Source organism: Lolium rigidum, chromosome 4, assembly GCF_022539505.1.
Source record: "Lolium rigidum isolate FL_2022 chromosome 4, APGP_CSIRO_Lrig_0.1, whole genome shotgun sequence".
NCBI classification, from domain to species: Eukaryota; Viridiplantae; Streptophyta; class Magnoliopsida; order Poales; family Poaceae; genus Lolium; species Lolium rigidum.
The window spans coordinates 105,748,738-105,766,067 of NC_061511.1; the positions used below are offsets into that span (position 1 = coordinate 105,748,738).

The following is a 17,330-nucleotide window of genomic DNA, read 5'->3' on the forward strand; positions in this document are numbered from 1 at the left end:
GAAGAAGGAGAGGGAGGAGAAGGCCGCGAGGAACGCGGAGGAGAAAAAAAAACGGCGCCGGCCCGTCGACGATTGTCCTCTCCTCCTCCTCCTCCTTCGAGTGGACATCCACTCCGGTGTCGGACACCACTCGCTCGTCGGATTTCGACTGGGATTTTTCATGTTTTGTTTGATCTATTCCACTCCGATGTCGGACACCACTCCGGTAAGCGTTTACAGTGCGGTCACAGCGACATATAGCGCGCCAAATTTTAGTACGACTGTCGGAGATGCTCTAATACACTGTTAAATACGGAGCTGATCTCTTGCAACCGATTAGCTCTGAAGTTGCTGGTGTGTGCAACGAAATATTAAAGTTGCTGGTCTGTGCAACATTCATCCCAAGACTTACTGGTATGTGCAATTTCCTCTCTTGCTTACCATAGGTTGTTGGTTCACATAGGCAAACCCTAGTTTGTAGGTTTTGTGCTTAACAAGTAAAACATAGTTTTATTCCGCCTTGTTAAGCCCTCAAGTAGAAGTTTTATAACTCGCCTATTCACCCCCTCCCCCTCTAGGAGATATCCTTGGACATTCAAGGTCATCTAGAGAAGAAGGCAAATATTAGAGATACACTGCATTATCTCTTATTGTCATCCCTTACAATAAATGCGAACTAACTATTTTTAGTAGAAAATTATGTGGCTAAGGGAAGACAAGTCGTACATTGGGGAAATAGTCTTCTATTATTTTATAAGAGATCATCGCTTAGCTCAGAGAAGACAACCTTTTCTTTCTTCCTTCTCTCTCCTACAACTAAGCAAAATCCGACGTGGCAAACGTAAGGAAAGGCTGACGTCACCCACATGCCCTAAGGCGACGGTTCGAATACAATTAATTAATAGCAGTTTCTTTTTGTGCGAGAGTGCAGACCGGGAGGGTTTGAGGAGAGAGACCGCGGACGATTGGTAGCCGTCGGTCTAGCCCACTATGGACGAAGCCAGGACGCGACGACCCTTTGCGCGACCAAATGGTGTGGAATACAAGGAATGACGTGGCTTCACCACAAGGCAGAAAAATTAAGTAATGGGAGATTGCTATTTAGAGATAAAAAATTTAATGGATTAATTAATCGTTTTTTCTATAATTAGGATGCGATGGTGAAAAACGTTCCTCCCCTCCATCTTTGTGACCTCACAACAGGACAACCCCTTTGACCCTAGACGTCAGCAACGCAACATCTCACTGCATGTCCCGCCCTTCAAGTGCCTCCGTAGACCCCTGTCTCATTTCCCTCCATTACATGCATCCACAAGCTAGCCCACCCCTCCTCACCATCTCCTTTAAATCCACCGTCTCCGTAGGCTCCTCTCTCTCTTTGGGCTAGCTAGCTATAGATCAATTGGGATGGCCGGCGACATGGAGCTCTCCGTGGAGAGCGGTGGCGGAAGGCCCCCACATCCACCGCAGATCAGTCTGGTGGGGCTATTTTTCGCGTGCATGGTCGCCGGCGGCGTGCAGTACGGCTGGGCGCTGCAGCTCTCCCTCCTCACCCCCTACGTCCAGGTATAATGGTATATATAACTAGCAAAATTGCCATTGTGTTGCTACGGCTCGACAAATCTATACCAATGTGAAATTGGTCTCTTAAAACTTCACATGCAATTAATAATACACAGGGGTACTTAATTTCTAGAACGAAAGTAGTGCATGCATTCACCGTGCATAATGTAGTGTGTCTTCAATTTAACAGTTGAAATTCTATAGTATTTCCTACTGTAGACCTTTCGTTTAAGTAGGCCAACTACCTTGATTCAAGAAAAAATTCGGTCAACCATCATAATGTTAGTACAGACCGAATTTATTTTCACTGATGTTTGCATTGGCATGATCCTGAAGCACCAAACCAAATTGATGGGGTGAATTCCTAAACTGATCTAGTGTCTGTACAATTAATCAATAAACAAAGGGCATCGACCGAATGATATTTTCACTATATATGATCAGACCAATTAGCACAAAGATGCAGATTGAAAATCGGATCTGGACATCGCCTTCTCACTTCTCAGGGCCTTTCAGAATTTGCTTGTGTTCCTAGACAAGAGACAATAAAGCATTCTAATTCTGGAAAATAAAACATCATCGAATCGGAGAGAATCAGAACCGATGCTTGCTCCGCTGTCCGGCGGTCTCGGGCTCTCGGCAGCCATCCGGCATTGCTCAGCCAGTCAGCCTGCACCCATTCCACACCAATCGACCGAATTCGTTGCATATAGTTCCACATTAAAAAAATCAGGAAGAGGGCATGAGCACTACCAGGATGGATTTAGACAAATTACTTGGGGCGGAGAAAGTACGGACAGTCACCGAGGAAAACCTTGCGTCTAAGGCGCAAACAAGGTCTGAAGCAAAAGCTTACAAAACCAAATAGCTTAAGGCATCTCCAACAGGGTGACGTATTTCGGACGTCTAAATTGTTCATGCGCGACTGTTTGCATCGTTCCGTGGACACGAAAATGTCCGTTTTTGTCCGCGCGTCCGTTTGCGTCTAGGGTTCCTCCAGCGGCCCGACGTATTTTTTTTCTACTTGTTTTTTCCTCTTCTCCATTTATAAACATAGTTTCAAACATTACACAAACTAATACATATTGCCAATATAATTTTACACAAACTAATACATAATTGGGAGCATGGTTTACACAAACTAATACATAGTTTGAAACATGGTTTACACAAATTAGAACATTGCTAAATGAGGAAACCTAACTAATGTTGGTTCCGTATGTTCGCTGCCAAGAAAGAACACTCTCGGACACACTCAATTACCCAAACTGAAAAATCCAGCTGGTAATTATAGCCATGTTGGTCCTCCAAGAGAAAACATAAAGAAACCGTCACTACTGGCTTCAATTGGCTCGTGGCCATATTCGCTGCAAAGAAATAGCACTCTAACAGTTTTAACTGTCGATGTCCGAGCCAGACTCGCCGGTGTGTAGTGTCTGCGGCAGGATGTATCATCGAACACATTGACGATCATCTCGCCATCCCCTCGTAGAGGAAGGTGAGCTGGCAGCCGGGCTCAAGCGCGAGGTCGCAGGCGAACTTGTCCCACCCCGTGTGCATGTACATCTTGCCCTGCCCATCGAACATGACCTCGACAGGCCATCGGTAGAAGTTGCAGCTGGCCTCCTGTAGCTGCAACTGGGTCAGCTCGACGTCATCGACGAACTCGACGAACTTGTCCGAGAGCCTCTTGATGTCGAGGGGGTCGTCGTCGATGCGGATGCGGAACTCGAAGCAGCGCTCCTCCTTCGAAGACGAGGAGGACGCAGTTGACGGCGACCGTGGGGCCGTAGCTGCTCCAACTCGGCAGCCCCGGCCCTGAGGACGCCTAGGCCCGCGGCCTCGACCGCCTCGCCGGCCACCTGGACCCACCATGGACTTCCTCGCGGGGCTGGCTGCGTCGTAGGAAGAGCTAGGTGGCGCTACGGTGGAGCTCGTGGAGGCCAGGATTTGTGTGGATGAGTGGATGAGGAAGAAGAGCGCGCCCTCTTTATATAGGCCGGAGGCAGGCGACGGGCGCGGGACGCGTGGCATCGTCATTACTGCGTTGGCGGAGGTGGGCGGCAGCCGCTCGGCCGGCGAGGCATCGCCATTAACGTGGCGCAGAATGCTGAAACGACGCAACGCGCCTAAGAAGACGCATCGAGCTAGGGTCGCTGCCAGGCGGGCCCGACGAAACGTCCGCCAGACACGAGCGGACACTTTGCGCGTCGGCGCAGCATCTGCAGAGACGGATCCGCGGTGCATACTGGGCCAGGTTTACGTCGCCGCGGACGACCCGGTCACTTGCGTCGCCCCGCTGGAGCAGGGACCCGACGTATTTTTCGACCTGGCGAACGCAAAGGGTCGCTCACCGTCCGTTTGCGTCCCCCCGTTGAAGATGCCTTTAGATCAGAACTACAGCATCACACCCTCAAAACCATGCAAGCCCTTAAAGTTACACAAAAGTAGAGCCCACTAGTATGTCCTCTCAATATCAACTAGTTCAAACTACAACCATGAATTCCAGAGAAACAAGGTGAAGATCTGGAGGAAGAAGAAGAAGCAACACACGCACACGCTACATGCGCCCAGCCGAGCCTCGGCCGAAGCCGCCGTTTCCGTCCAGTTCCAAGCCAACCCTCTTCATAGCCACCTTCTCCATATTTGTAGCAGCGCCTCGCTTAGCTTCTCAGCAGGCCAAGGCCAAACAATGCCAGCCCATCGTCGAGCCCAAGCATCAAGTAGGATGGTCGCTGACAATCCTCCCTCCCTTAATTTTCGGCTTGCCCTCAAGTAGTAGATCACAAGATAGCTCTCCAGAGAAAAGTGCAGGTGCATACTTTGAGGAATTGTAAGTGCACTGGCAGGAATGAGTTGCCTGGTCTGGTTAACATCAGAACACTCCAATTCAACTGACCATGGAATTCTTGACAGAAACCATCCCCAGGCGTTCTTGTAATCAAACAACCAAAAGTAGTAGCCACCAGGATCCCACAAAGTATGGCATTTTTTTCCGAGGACCAAGCAGATAGGAGGATCTCATATCAACAGGTTGACTGACCAGAATGGGGGCCTGTGGCCTGGTCACACTTAGGAGGTGTTGCGTTAGAACATCGCCTGGATCCCAAATTAGTTTCCTGAGCTGATAGCCGACATCAAGTTACTCCAAACGAAGTGACCAGGCAATATTCCATTGGGTAGGCTCAGGACAACACTGAATAATATGCCCACTTTTCAACACCACTTGGTCCACACTTCGATATCTCCAAAAGCTCAAATATCTGCTATTGTAACCATGAAGCACCTGCTCCATCTCAAAAGAATTCCAGAGAGAAGAGATGCATCTCGTTAATACCCATTGAACTTAGACCAGTACAGTATAATACTGGTAGCAGGAATATAGAGAACCCAAGCTTCTGAGAAATGACTGCTCAGCAATAGTATTGTAGAATAATGCCCAACCTCCAAATATTGTAGTGCACTACTGAGAAAAGAAGAGATGTTCTTGATTCTAATCGCACTGTCAACAGTATTGGTGGTATCCCAGCTGAAAAAGAATGCATAGCTGAACAAGAATTCATATTTGAATGTCCAAAGACCGCCAGCTGGTTGCATCCGTAGCCAGTTGATCACTGCAATTGCATGACAAAGACAAAAGTACCATGAAATTTTCCATTCGAAATACCAAGAGTCAACATATGTCACACCTTCATTTGTGTACTGTTCGCAGCTCGAGTGTAGGCCCAGTAGCTTCTCAATCTTAATGCTGACATAGAACTCCTCCTGGAAACAAAGACTGTTTTCAGTTGCAAATCCAGCAGTCCATTCAACTAATGCCCAGACAAATGATCCCTGCAGAATATGTTGTAATGCTTCTCTCCCAGTCAGACAAGCAAGGAATGCATTGACATTGTAGCTGATATACCATGGCACTGCAGAAGGTAGTTCCGAGAACCAATGGAGAAAGGGTACAGGAAACCAACCGATTAGCAGTAAAAGAGAACTCCATCCATTCCCGCAAGGATATTGCAAAATGATTTTGTGGTGCCATTTCGGACTACCAGAATCTGCGCCAAGAAGTTGCTGAGCATGTTTCAATGTTGAGTACAAGCCAGCCTTTGTACAGATCATGTACCATGCAGCAACACTTTTCATCATCATTTGGTTCACAAGTAGCATTGGGTACCTCCAAAAACACAGCCCTCTGAGTGTGACCATGGCCTTACTTCCAGATTTTGAAATGGTCCAATATGATCCCACGAGCAAACATACAGTTTCCCTGATATTTGACTCGACTCCAAGACAGTTTCGAGTGGGACCACTAGGGTCCCATTGCAAGTGTATCTCATAATTGGAATGAACAGCAGAGCATTTGATCTCAATCTCCAACTCCAAGTAACAGATCACAATAGTTCTCTCCAATGTAAGGTACAAGTGCATACCGTAATGAATAGAGCATGCTAGTGTTGTAGTTGGCCATGCAATCTCCCACTGAATTTGTGCGGCGGCATAGCTATAGAATGGATTACCAGCATGACAAATCTGAAACCAGATCAGAGTACTACTTCCCTCGGATTTGAGACGGCTACCATACAGAAGAAACCAGGAACACCCAGAGGTACAAGGCATTGACCAGTATGCTGGTGCTTGATGCAATTGTCTAGGAAACTGCATATGGACTGCTCCAAAATTTATCTGAGAAAGTACCAGCTGCTTTAGTGTAGGGCCAACGCCATTACTGGCAGTGAACTGAACTTCCTCTGTGTTGAGTAAACTTTGTTCGTCTTGTGACGTGTCATTGTTGGCATCTTCTGAAGTTTTCACAGGTATCCAATCGAATACATGAGGCATAGGGATAACAGTATCTGAACACAGAGAATCAGACTTAGCAAGCAGGTCATGTCTGGAGTTGAAGTTGCCGAGAGCGCGTGTAACATGACGTTGGTGTTGTTTCTATCCATCGAATTGGCTGCACCATCAGGACACCCCACAGAACATAGGAACACAAACACTGGTAGATCGGCGTCGTGGCTTGAGCATTCAGAAGAACACTATCACTGCGGTTGATGTCAACTGCGATTGGGGCATCGTTGGGCATCGTAGGGTCTTGGAGCACAGTGGAGATCTCAGAACCAGCCGATGCTGTTGTTGTGGAGCCGCCCATGAGGTACTCGTAGATGCGCCGAGCTCCCGGAGAGAGGTCATCCTTGGTGATGTCGCTCGAAGCAGACGCGACCCGAGTGGTGGTCACGGAGCGGAGGTCCTTCTCGGGCAGTGCGGTCGCAGCGGCCGCTGACTTGGGAATTCCGCTGGTGGTACTGGCACTGCTCGGGGCACGCGGAGACGCGGCCGGTGTTGGCGATGAGGAGCCGCCGACGAGGAGATGGTAGAAACGCCGAGCCCCTGGACTAAGATCGTCCACGAAGGTGTTGTCGATGGGGACGGCGCTGCTCAAGGCGTGCAGAGATGTGGTCGAGCTCGTCGTTGATGGAGCCGCCACCGCTGCTACGGGAGTGCGGTGGTGTAGAGGCGAGGTATTCGTCGCCCGTCGGAGAAGAAACTGGTGCGTCCATCTTCTCCTTGGCCAACGCGACGCAGCCAGCACAGTCGCGGTCACAATTCTCCGGGTCAGCCGTGGCAAGTCATGCATGAACGGGGTCTGCTCCATGGATTTAGTGGTGGAGAAAAAATGGGTGAAATTTTTTGGGGAACTTTGGAGAGGGGATCGAATTGGCTCTGATACCAACTGTAAGAGTCCACTAGTATTTCCTCTCAATATCAGCTAGGAGTAGTTCAAACTACAACCATGGATTCCAGAGAAACAAGGTGAAGAAGGGGAAAGAGTGGTGGTAGGCGGGGGCGGACGGGAGGCTAGGTGTCACGACCCGATCGACGAGCGATTGAATCGCAACAGGAAATACAGAATTTGGAATTGGATGGGAAGAGCAAGCAGGGGGGTGAGACGAACAGAGATAGAGGATGAGAGCTCAGCACCACATATTCATTCATTCGATAGTTGTTTCGTTACAGCAGCTGGTATTTAACTCCTTCGCACACACACTTGTCCTGGCTCATATGGCCCAACACCACACCCACGGCCCTTGGCCCACATAGCTTGCTCTCGTATGACACAACTGAACTGTCGATGATCTCAGTCAGGTTCAGGTGTGACATTTGCTCCCTCTTGAGTTGAAGCTCCCTCCCAGATGCGAGCAGATGGATAGCGAAGTCGCAGTACCTCAGCGTCCTCCCAGGTAGCTTGTTGTGCCGAGTGTCTAGACCATTGGATCAACAGCTGTACCACTGGCTCAGTGCCCTTCTTCTTGAGACGGCGATCCAAAACTGCAATTGGTTCTAACTCACCTGTAGTCAAGTCTGGAGGACGAGGCAGTTCAGCAAACACTGGAGAGTAACTTGGTGTGAATGGCTTGAGCTGGGAGACATGGAAGACTGGATGTACTCGAGCCTCTGGTGGCAGTGTCAGTTTGTAGGCGAGTGAACCAACCTTTTTTTCCACCGCAAAGGGACCGAAGAACTTGTAAGCCAATTTTCGACACGGTCGATTAGCAACTGTAGACTGAGCATATGGTTGCAATTTGAGTAACACCTTCTCGCCCACCTCAAAGGAACGCTCTGTGCGATTCCTATCAGCCTTTTTCTTGAAGCGATCCTGGGCACGAGTTATCTGAGCGCGAAGCAGGTCAGTGTGAGTTACCCAGTCGAAATCTTCAGGGTTCAGCGCAGTGACGCCCCAGTGCACCATCATTCCCAAATTGGGCTCATGTCCATACAATGCTTTGAAGGGAGAACATGACAAAGAGGAATGGTGACTTGAATTATACCAGAATTCTGCAGCCGGCAGCCAACGACGCCATTGACGAGGACTATCTTGAACAGCAGAGCGCAAGTACATTTCCAAGCACTGATTTACTCGCTCTGTCTGACCATCTGTTTGCGGATGGTAAGCTGTAGAATACAGCAGTTTGGTACCAGCAGTAGACAACAGCTCTCTCCAAATAGCACTGGTGAAAATGGAGTCCCGGTCAGATATAATCGTCATTGGTATGCCATGCAGTTTAATGACATTATCCCATAAGGCTGTTGCTACTTGCACTGCTGTGTAGGGATGTTTCAGAGGCACAAAGTGTGCTACTTTGGTTAGACGGTCTACCACCACCATAATAGAATTGTATCCATCTGATTTGGGCAAGCCATCCACAAAATCCATTGAAATGTCATGCCAAGGTCCAGTTGGCACAGGCAGAGGCTGCAAGGTACCAGCAGGTCGAATATTCTCGTGTTTAGACTGTTGACATACCTGGCATTGGCGCACGAAATCTTCCACAGCTGCTTTTAAGCCAGTCCAAGCAAAAAGCTTCTTCACGCGCTGGAAGGTATTCATAATGCCTGAGTGGCCTCCCACGGCACTGTTATGCAAGGCACTGATCAATTTTGTTTGTAGTGCAGTGTTTGCACCAATCCAGATTCTACCATTGACACGAATGACTCCCTGATGCAAGGCATAACCCTCCTCGTCCGGGCTTATCACTGCTAAACGAGTTAACAGTTGTTGAGCTTCGGAATCAGTCTCATAAGAATTTGCTACTTCTTGCATCCACTTAGGCTGACAGATGGACATTGTGTTGGCAGTGAGCAAATGGCCCACCCGAGACAGTGCATCAGCTGCACCATTATCGGCACCTCTTTTATATTGGAACTTAAACTGCATACCCACCAGTTTGGACATGGCTCTGCGCTGAAGATCCGTTTCTAGTTGTTGATCCTCCAAATTACAGAGGCTCTTATGATCCGTAACAATAGTGAATGGGCCACGCTGCAAGTAAGCACGCCATTTGTCAACTGCCATCATGACTGCCAAGAATTCCTTTTCATAAGTAGATAGTTGCTGATTCTTGACCCCGAGAGCTTTGCTGAAATAAGCAATGGGATGAGCGTCTTGGACCAAGACTGCTCCAATGCTCAGTATCGCAAGCGTCCGTTTCAATAGAAAATGGACGATCAAAATTTGGTAATGCCAAGACTGGTGTATTCACCATAGCATGCTTAAGCTGGTCAAACGCTTGTTGTGCTTGTTCAGACCACTGAAATCCTTTTTTTGTGAGTAGCTGAGTCAGTGGTTTTGCAATAATTCCATACCTTGCAACGAATTTCCGATAGTACCCTGTAAGGCCCAAAAACCCCCTAAGCTCAGTAGCACCGATAGGTACTGGCCAGTCTTTCATAGCTTGCGTCTTTGAGCTGTCAGTGGCCACCCCTGCTGCAGAGATGACATGGCCCAAATACTCGATTTGACGCTGAGAAAATGAGCACTTGGAGAGTTTGGCATACAACTGGTTCTTCCTCAATAATTCAAACACCAGTCGAAGATGGTGTTCATGTTCTTGCAATGAAGAACTGTAAACGAGAATATCATCAAGAAAGACAATGACAAACTTACGAGTGTACTCTCCAAAGATCTGATTCATGAGACACTGAAATGTTGCTGGCGCGTTGGTTAAGCCAAAAGGCATCACACGGAAGTGAAAGTGCCCATGATGCGTTTTAAATGCAGTTTTTTCTTCATCCTCCGCGCGCATTCTGATTTGATGATATCCAGCACGTAAATCCAACTTGGAAAAGAAAGTTGCCCCTGCCAATTCATCAAGTAGTTCATCGACGATAGGCAGTGGAAATTTATTCTTGATAGTGATCAAGTTCAGTCTGCGGAAGTCAATGCAAAACCGCCAACTTCCATCCTTCTTTTTAACCAAAAGAACTGGGGCTGCATATGGACTCATGCTATGGGTAATAACTCCAGTGCGCAACATCTCCTGCACTTGTCTCTCGATCTCATCTTTTTGCATTGGTGAATAACGGTAGGGTTTAACATTGGGTGGGGAAGCTCCTTCTTCCAATGTTATTGCATGATCATACTGACGGTGGGGAGGCAACCCTTCAGGCTCGGCAAAGACATCATTGAAATCTGTCAAAATAGCTTGAATTTGACTTGGTAAAGTTTCTGAATCTGCAGCAATCTCAGCCCAATTCTCAAGCACTGCCATGGACCAAATTTCATTATCTGCATGTAACTGCTGCAAGGTTTCAAAGTCCAATTGCTCTGCACTGGAAATCTGCACTGGTAACAAGCCTTGTAAGACCACCTGTTTTGCCCTCATGGTCAAAAGTAATTTTGTTGTCATTCCAGTGACATGTCATTGGACTAAAGGAGTCGAGCCAGTCTTTTCCTAGTACTCCATCATAGGCCCCTAATGCCAACACACGCAAGTCAGTTTTGAATACAGCTCCCTGACATTTCCACTCCAAGGCAGGGACCATTGTATCACTGGCAATGTATTGCCCATTCGCTACCTTAACAGCCACTGGCGCTATTGGTACAGTTTGCAGTCCAGCACTGTCAGCAAAGTTCTTGTTTATAAAACTATGAGAACTACCTGAGTCTAAGAGTAGCAGCATCGTTTTGTTTCCAACCTGCACTCGGTAAGCGAAAGCGGATACTCGGAGTGTCAGAACTAGATAAGGCATGTGCTGAAAGCATACAACACATAGCTGGTGCTGGAGGATCTACTGGTTCATCAAGAAATTCTAGGGCCTCAACAGCTGCGTCATCCAAGAGTTCACCAAATTCTCCCACTTGGATTGTTAACAGTTGTGCTCCTTGACGTTTGCACTGATGTCCTCTAGTATAAGGTTCCCCACACTTGAAACATTGATTGTTTGCGCGCCGAAAATCACGAAGCTGCCTTTCTCGGGCATACTCATCAGGTGCAAGGCGTGGGCGAGGTGGAACAGGAGCTGCAGCTGGTGGCGGACGACCTGCTGGAGGTGGTCGATGCCTTGGTCGCACTGCTTCTAACTCCTCTTCCTGAATTCGGGCAAACACTGTGGCTCGAGTAATGCTAGTTGGTGCCTGGATGCGGACTGCAGCTCGTAACTCATCTTTCGGACCCAAGACAAACCGTGTCACAAAAAATTTTGTGCTCGGGGAAGGATCGAGTGCCAACAAGTGGTACATATACACCTCAAACCGCACCCGATATTCCGTGACCGAACCGATCTGTCGTAATCGCAGCAATTTATGCATCTGATCCTCAAATTCATTTGGTCCGAATTCTTCGACCACAGCCTGAGAGAAACGAGCCCAACTGACTTGAGGATACTGCTGGCGGTAGGCTTGCAACCACAGCGCGGCATGTCCATCAACATACATTGCCGCCGTAGTCACCCAATTCTGAGGACGAACTCGGTACATGTCGAAATATGCCTCACAGCGATCGAGCCACAGATTAGGGAGCATACCATCAAAACGGGGAAAGTCGTGCTTCGGCGGCTTGACGAACCCGTTGTCGCCCTCGTTCTCCCGCTGCGGGCGCTGCTCGACAATCTGTCGAACAGGTTGCGGGCGCATGAGCGGAGCCTCCTGAGTTGGCGGAAGCAGAGGAGCTCCGTCGTTGGCGAGGCGCGGGTACCCCGGCACACCGAGTCCCGACGCCACGAACGCGGCCGCAGCGGCGCGGTGGTCCTGTCGAGCAGGTTGCGGGCGCATGAGCGGAGCCTCCTGAGTTGGCGGAAGCAGAGGAGCTCCGTCGTTGGCGAGGCGCGGGTACCCCGGCACACCGAGTCCCGACGCCACGAACGCGGCCGCCGTGGCGCGGTGGTCCACCGTAGGTGCTGGAGGTGCCGCAGATGCGACCACCGTGGACACCACTTGGCGCGCTTCGTCTACATCAGCCTGTGTAAGGTCGAGCTGCTTGCGCATGACTTGTAGATCATGCGCGACGGTGGCGTTGAAGGCAACCTGCTCGTCGTAGCGCTTGCTGGTGAGCGCGGCGCCATCATCAAGTCGCTTGAGGATTTGATCCAGCAACGCCTTCGTCTCCACTCCACTCGCCTCCAAAGCCATCAGCACTTGTTGCGTCTGCGCGGAATTCTTCACGGGCGCCGTTGCTGCTCTCGCCAAACGGATCGAACCGAGCTTGGGATTTTGCGGGATTCACCGAAGTGATTCCCACCCTTCGCTTGGATTTACGGATCAACGCCGAGCGGAAACGAGCGCAAACAGCGGAGAAGAAAAAAATCCGTGGTGGATTTGCTGGCTCTGGATACCAAATTGTCACGACCCGATCGACGAGCGATTGAATCGCAACAGGAAATACAGAATTTGGAATTGGATGGGAAGAGCAAGCAGGGGGGTGAGACGAACAGAGATAGAGGATGAGAGCTCAGCACCACATATTCATTCATTCGATAGTTGTTTCGTTACAGCAGCTGGTATTTAACTCCTTCGCACACACACTTGTCCTGGCTCATATGGCCCAACACCACACCCACGGCCCTTGGCCCACATAGCTTGCTCTCGTATGACACAACTGAACTGTCGATGATCTCAGTCAGGTTCAGGTGTGACACTAGGAGAGTTGTACCCTGGTCCCTGGGTCGGGGAAATAACCAAACGCGGGCGCTGGGCAGGAGATGCAAGACGCGGGTGCAATGGAGGGGAAGGGGAAGGGGAAGTACGGGATCGCCATCGCCATGGAATCGAACCGCTAGACGCTAGACAGACGCGCCCAGCAAAGCCTCCACCGAAGCCGTGCAGTTCCAAGCCAACGGATAGCGGCGAATTTACCGCCGCCGGTAGGTAAAGGAGTCCAATCTACCGTCCACTCTCTGCTTTGAGATTGGTGAGGCTTATAACATTTGTCTAATACATAACTAATAATTGAAATACAAGTGAAACTTTTATGAAACTAAAGTGATACATGGAAAACATTGTGAAACAGTCTCACAAAAAGTGAAACTAATGACGTCATTGCTGACATCACTACGGTTTGTTTCACAAAAATATTAGTGTTTCAGTTATGTTTCAAATTTGTTTCACAATATTGTGAAAAAATTGGTCAGCACATGGCTTACGTCACTCTGGTAGGCACCGGCACCTCTAAAAACAAGTTTTCGCAAGCCAACCCTCTTCGTAGCCACCTTCTCCATATTTGTAGCAGCGCCTCGCTTAGCTTCTGAGAAGGCCAAGGCCCAACAATGCTAGCCCATGGTCGAGCCCAAGCATCAAGTAGGATGGTCGCTGGTAGGCAGGCATCAGGCGAGAATGCAAGGGCCAGGGTTGATGTTGGCAGCCCATCTTGCCCGAGCATACGCCGATGTAAGGCCACACAACGACCGCCCTGGAGCAGTTGTTGGCGCGTGGAGGAGCACCCGGGCGCTGTGAACGAGGGGAGGAGCCACCCCGTTGCTGGCGTGCCAAACCCCAGAGCAGGAGCTCCTCCCGAGTCCAATCGACGGCGCGTCGCGGTCACCATCCTATCGTACGAACGAAAACGAGAGAAGGGGTAAGACGCAGGATAGGTTTGCGTGCAGATTAGACGTACGACTTACGGCCGATTCACGCTTAAAAAGCCAAGAAAGATAATACCTCTCTCTATAAAAAAAAGTCTAGCACTATGCCCACCCACATCGGCGGACCCAATGCCCCTGTTGCCCGGGCACGTGCTCGGGCTTTACTTTGGCTCGTAGCTTGCTTGAGATGGACTCCAGCTTGAGAAAAACGACTAGCCGATCGGTGTGCCTGAGCCTGGAGCATTCGCATGAACGATTGGTCGATACTCGAGAGGCAATATAGTTGTGCGCATGGGCAAAGGCCGAAAGCCGAACTGGCCATGGCCCACGAACGGTTTATGCAAAAACATCCATATCTGAGCGTCGGTGGCACAGTCACTGAGACCATGCTGGCCTGCAGCCTAGGTAGCGACAAGAAAGCCCAACAAAAATAACCCTTTTCAACTACTTTGTTGCTCTGTTTTATGAAATTATAAACAAAATCATTGCTACCCAGGTACCACTTTGTTAGTCAGTTTACATGTATCTTTGATACAAATATAATTTTATTTTCCCCACACGAAAAATAAACAAAATCATTGTTAGCCAGGTACTGCTTTGTGGGCCACTAATTGTTGCGTAACAACAACTACTGCGCAACATTTCTTGTTATTATTTGCTTTCATATAAGTAGCACATATGTCCGTGCGTTGGTAAGGATTTGACTTTCTTGCTTATCTTTTATGTTATTGAGTGTTTTTGTACCAATAATCACTTGAAGAATAACAATTCTTGTATCCGTGTAAAATCCGGTAATTTCTTGTTCAACTGAAGCATCTTAACGTCTCTACAAATGTCTATGATCTTTAAAGGAAAACACATTAAAATAAAATTTTAAATCAAGTATTTTTTTGCATTGCTACCGAAGAATCAAGTGAAGCATTAAATTTAACTCTCTATATATCAACTTTAAGCGCTCTCTAAAAAATGCATTGTTCTCATACATGATACAAGATACTTGTACACAACAAACTCATTCCGTTTCCACCTTACTCACTTTGCAAATCTATCTCAATTTGCAATTGTATGCCAATATTGTAACACCTATGTGAGTTTGAATTTGACCTTATAAGCATCAAGTTCTTGAAATAGAAGATAGAAAATTAAAATATCTCATGAAAGGTTATAAATGCACAAAAATTAGAGGTTACACACATGAGTCTATCCATGTAGCATCCGTTTCCTTGAAACTTTGTCAGGGAATTAGATCTAATGGTCTCTCATGGAGTAACAAATTCAGCTATACTATTTCTTATAGGCAGCGATCTAGTTACAATTTGCAAAAAGAGTATTCCAATACATGTACCTCCAGCTCCTAAGTTTGTTGAATACATGCTTGATCAATGCAAGACCGACACTTATTTCTCCTCAAGCATGCCATTTATCTGCTACCTTAGCTCAGACACACATGTCTCATTCAGCATCCAGCAAGCAGGCATCAGTAGCAGCACAAATCCAAGCACAAGAGCAGCACACGCAAGCATCAATAGCATCTCCTTCAAACAATATCAAAAAGCACCTCTCTGCAAAACAACATCAAGCACCAGCTCTGTTTGCCTTGCCAGTATGACCAAGGACATGCAGTAGATTAAAACATCCAATAAATATTCACTTCCGAATAACTCTTGCATGTCGAGGGGCCTATGTCGAGGCAACAGAACTGTGAGCTCCTGCTCATATTCTCTAGTTTCTTTATAAACATCACACGTAAAGAACACCAAACCTTCATCACATGAATCCTTGCCACAGCAACGTCCGACCTGGCCCGACCAACATCACCATGGCTGTTCTTGATGGTTGCCCATCCCCACACCCACCGGCGGTGCCCGTCCAAACTCGAGTCCCTGTACGAAACCGTATCACCGTCCCCGCCTGCGCCCGCGACGAAGTTGTATGGCAGTGCCCGTCCGAACCAGCGTTCTCATCTGAACCCACGTCCCCGTCCCGCTCACGAGCCAAGTCGTCCGCTGGTTCTGATCTCCTTCCTAGAGCTCGGCTGGGGCCACGCCGCTGCCTCCACGCTTTTCCTTGGTGAGTGCTAGTACGTAGTGTTCTGGCTTGGAAGGCAACCGAGGAAGGCAACACACAATTTTAGTACCACCTTGCTAATGTGAAAAGAGAGATATATTACTCGCAGGAGGTAACGGTTTCTTTTGACATACGAACATAGAAAGGACGATTTTCATCCGGTTTTTTAGCAAATCTAGCAGGACTCTAAAGTAAAATTGTATTACCTACCATCTGGGTTTTTTAGCAATGGTGCGGGAGGAAGTTTCTGATCGTTAACCGATTTTCTAGCGATGGTGCTGCTGTTTTTTCTTTGCCTACCATTTGGTTTTATTACTTATCACCATCACCGATTGGAATTCAATAGTAAAGATAGTTGTACAACTAGGTCATGCTTCTTACACCAAGAAACCAAAATTCTAGAGGATATGATGTACCCCCTCAGTTCATAAAAAAGTTTCGCAACTTTTTCTAGATACAGATGAATCTATAGCTAAAATATGTCTAGATACCTCCGTATATAAACAAAGTTGGGAAGCTTTTTTTAGAAACGGAGGGATATGGTATAAATTGTTTTTTTCGACCAAATTCCACTTAGATGTATTTTGGGACTTTTCACCTTTTTAGCACTACAATTTTCAGATGTTACCGGAAAAGTTGTGGTTCTAGATTATCATAGTTTTAATATTTTTACCAAAGGCATTTTTTAATCAAAATGCATTATTGTATTTAGGTGCATCGTTATTTTATGTCATTTATTTCATTGGAAGTTAGTTAGTACAATTTTATTGTACAGTTATTTCTACTTCTCATAGTATCTCATTCAAGTTAAAAAAAAATTGCTTATTAGTTTTTCATAATATAAACTTTGTAAAAACTTTGAGAATCTTATTTAAAATATCACATTTATATAATAAATCAATATCATTGATCCATCGTAAACTATATTTCCAAATTATTTATTTGACATGCCACATAAAGATATTTTCTATAGATCTTTTGTCAGACTTTACGAAGTTTTTCTAAGGATAAAAGTAATATGCACTATATTTTAACTTGTAGCATATAATTAACGTGAAGTAGTTTATTTATTATATTGTAAAGTTTTCACTTGTGCAGCACAAGCTCGAGGCGGTTTCGAAAACCACCTTAAATTAGACAGATGAGAGATGGTTTTCTTTTTGTAGCATAGACATCCAAGGTGGAATCTTTTTGACATGGAGTTACCTGGGCAGAGGGAGCCGGCCGGTGGGATTCTACAACCACCTCATAACCAAGATACTTCATCAGACCCAACTGAAGTAGTTATAATATATATACAAAACCTTAATCTTTCCATTTAACCAGCCTCCATGACGCTCTCTCTTTTTCACTTACCTCCTCCTCTCTCA

General features: G+C 47.3%; 1 protein-coding gene across 1 annotated transcript in view; it reads left to right on the top strand.

Annotated features, from left to right (window-relative positions):
• The first annotated feature begins 1,386 nt into the window (after positions 1 to 1,386).
• LOC124650258 (sucrose transport protein SUT3-like) overlaps positions 1,387 to 17,330 on the top strand; it is a 50,315-nt gene continuing 34,371 nt past the window's right edge. Inside the window, exon 1 of the mRNA XM_047189802.1 lies at positions 1,387 to 1,545. Within this exon, the coding sequence (XP_047045758.1) occupies positions 1,387 to 1,545 (159 nt within the window). The remainder of the gene's footprint in view (positions 1,546 to 17,330) is intronic.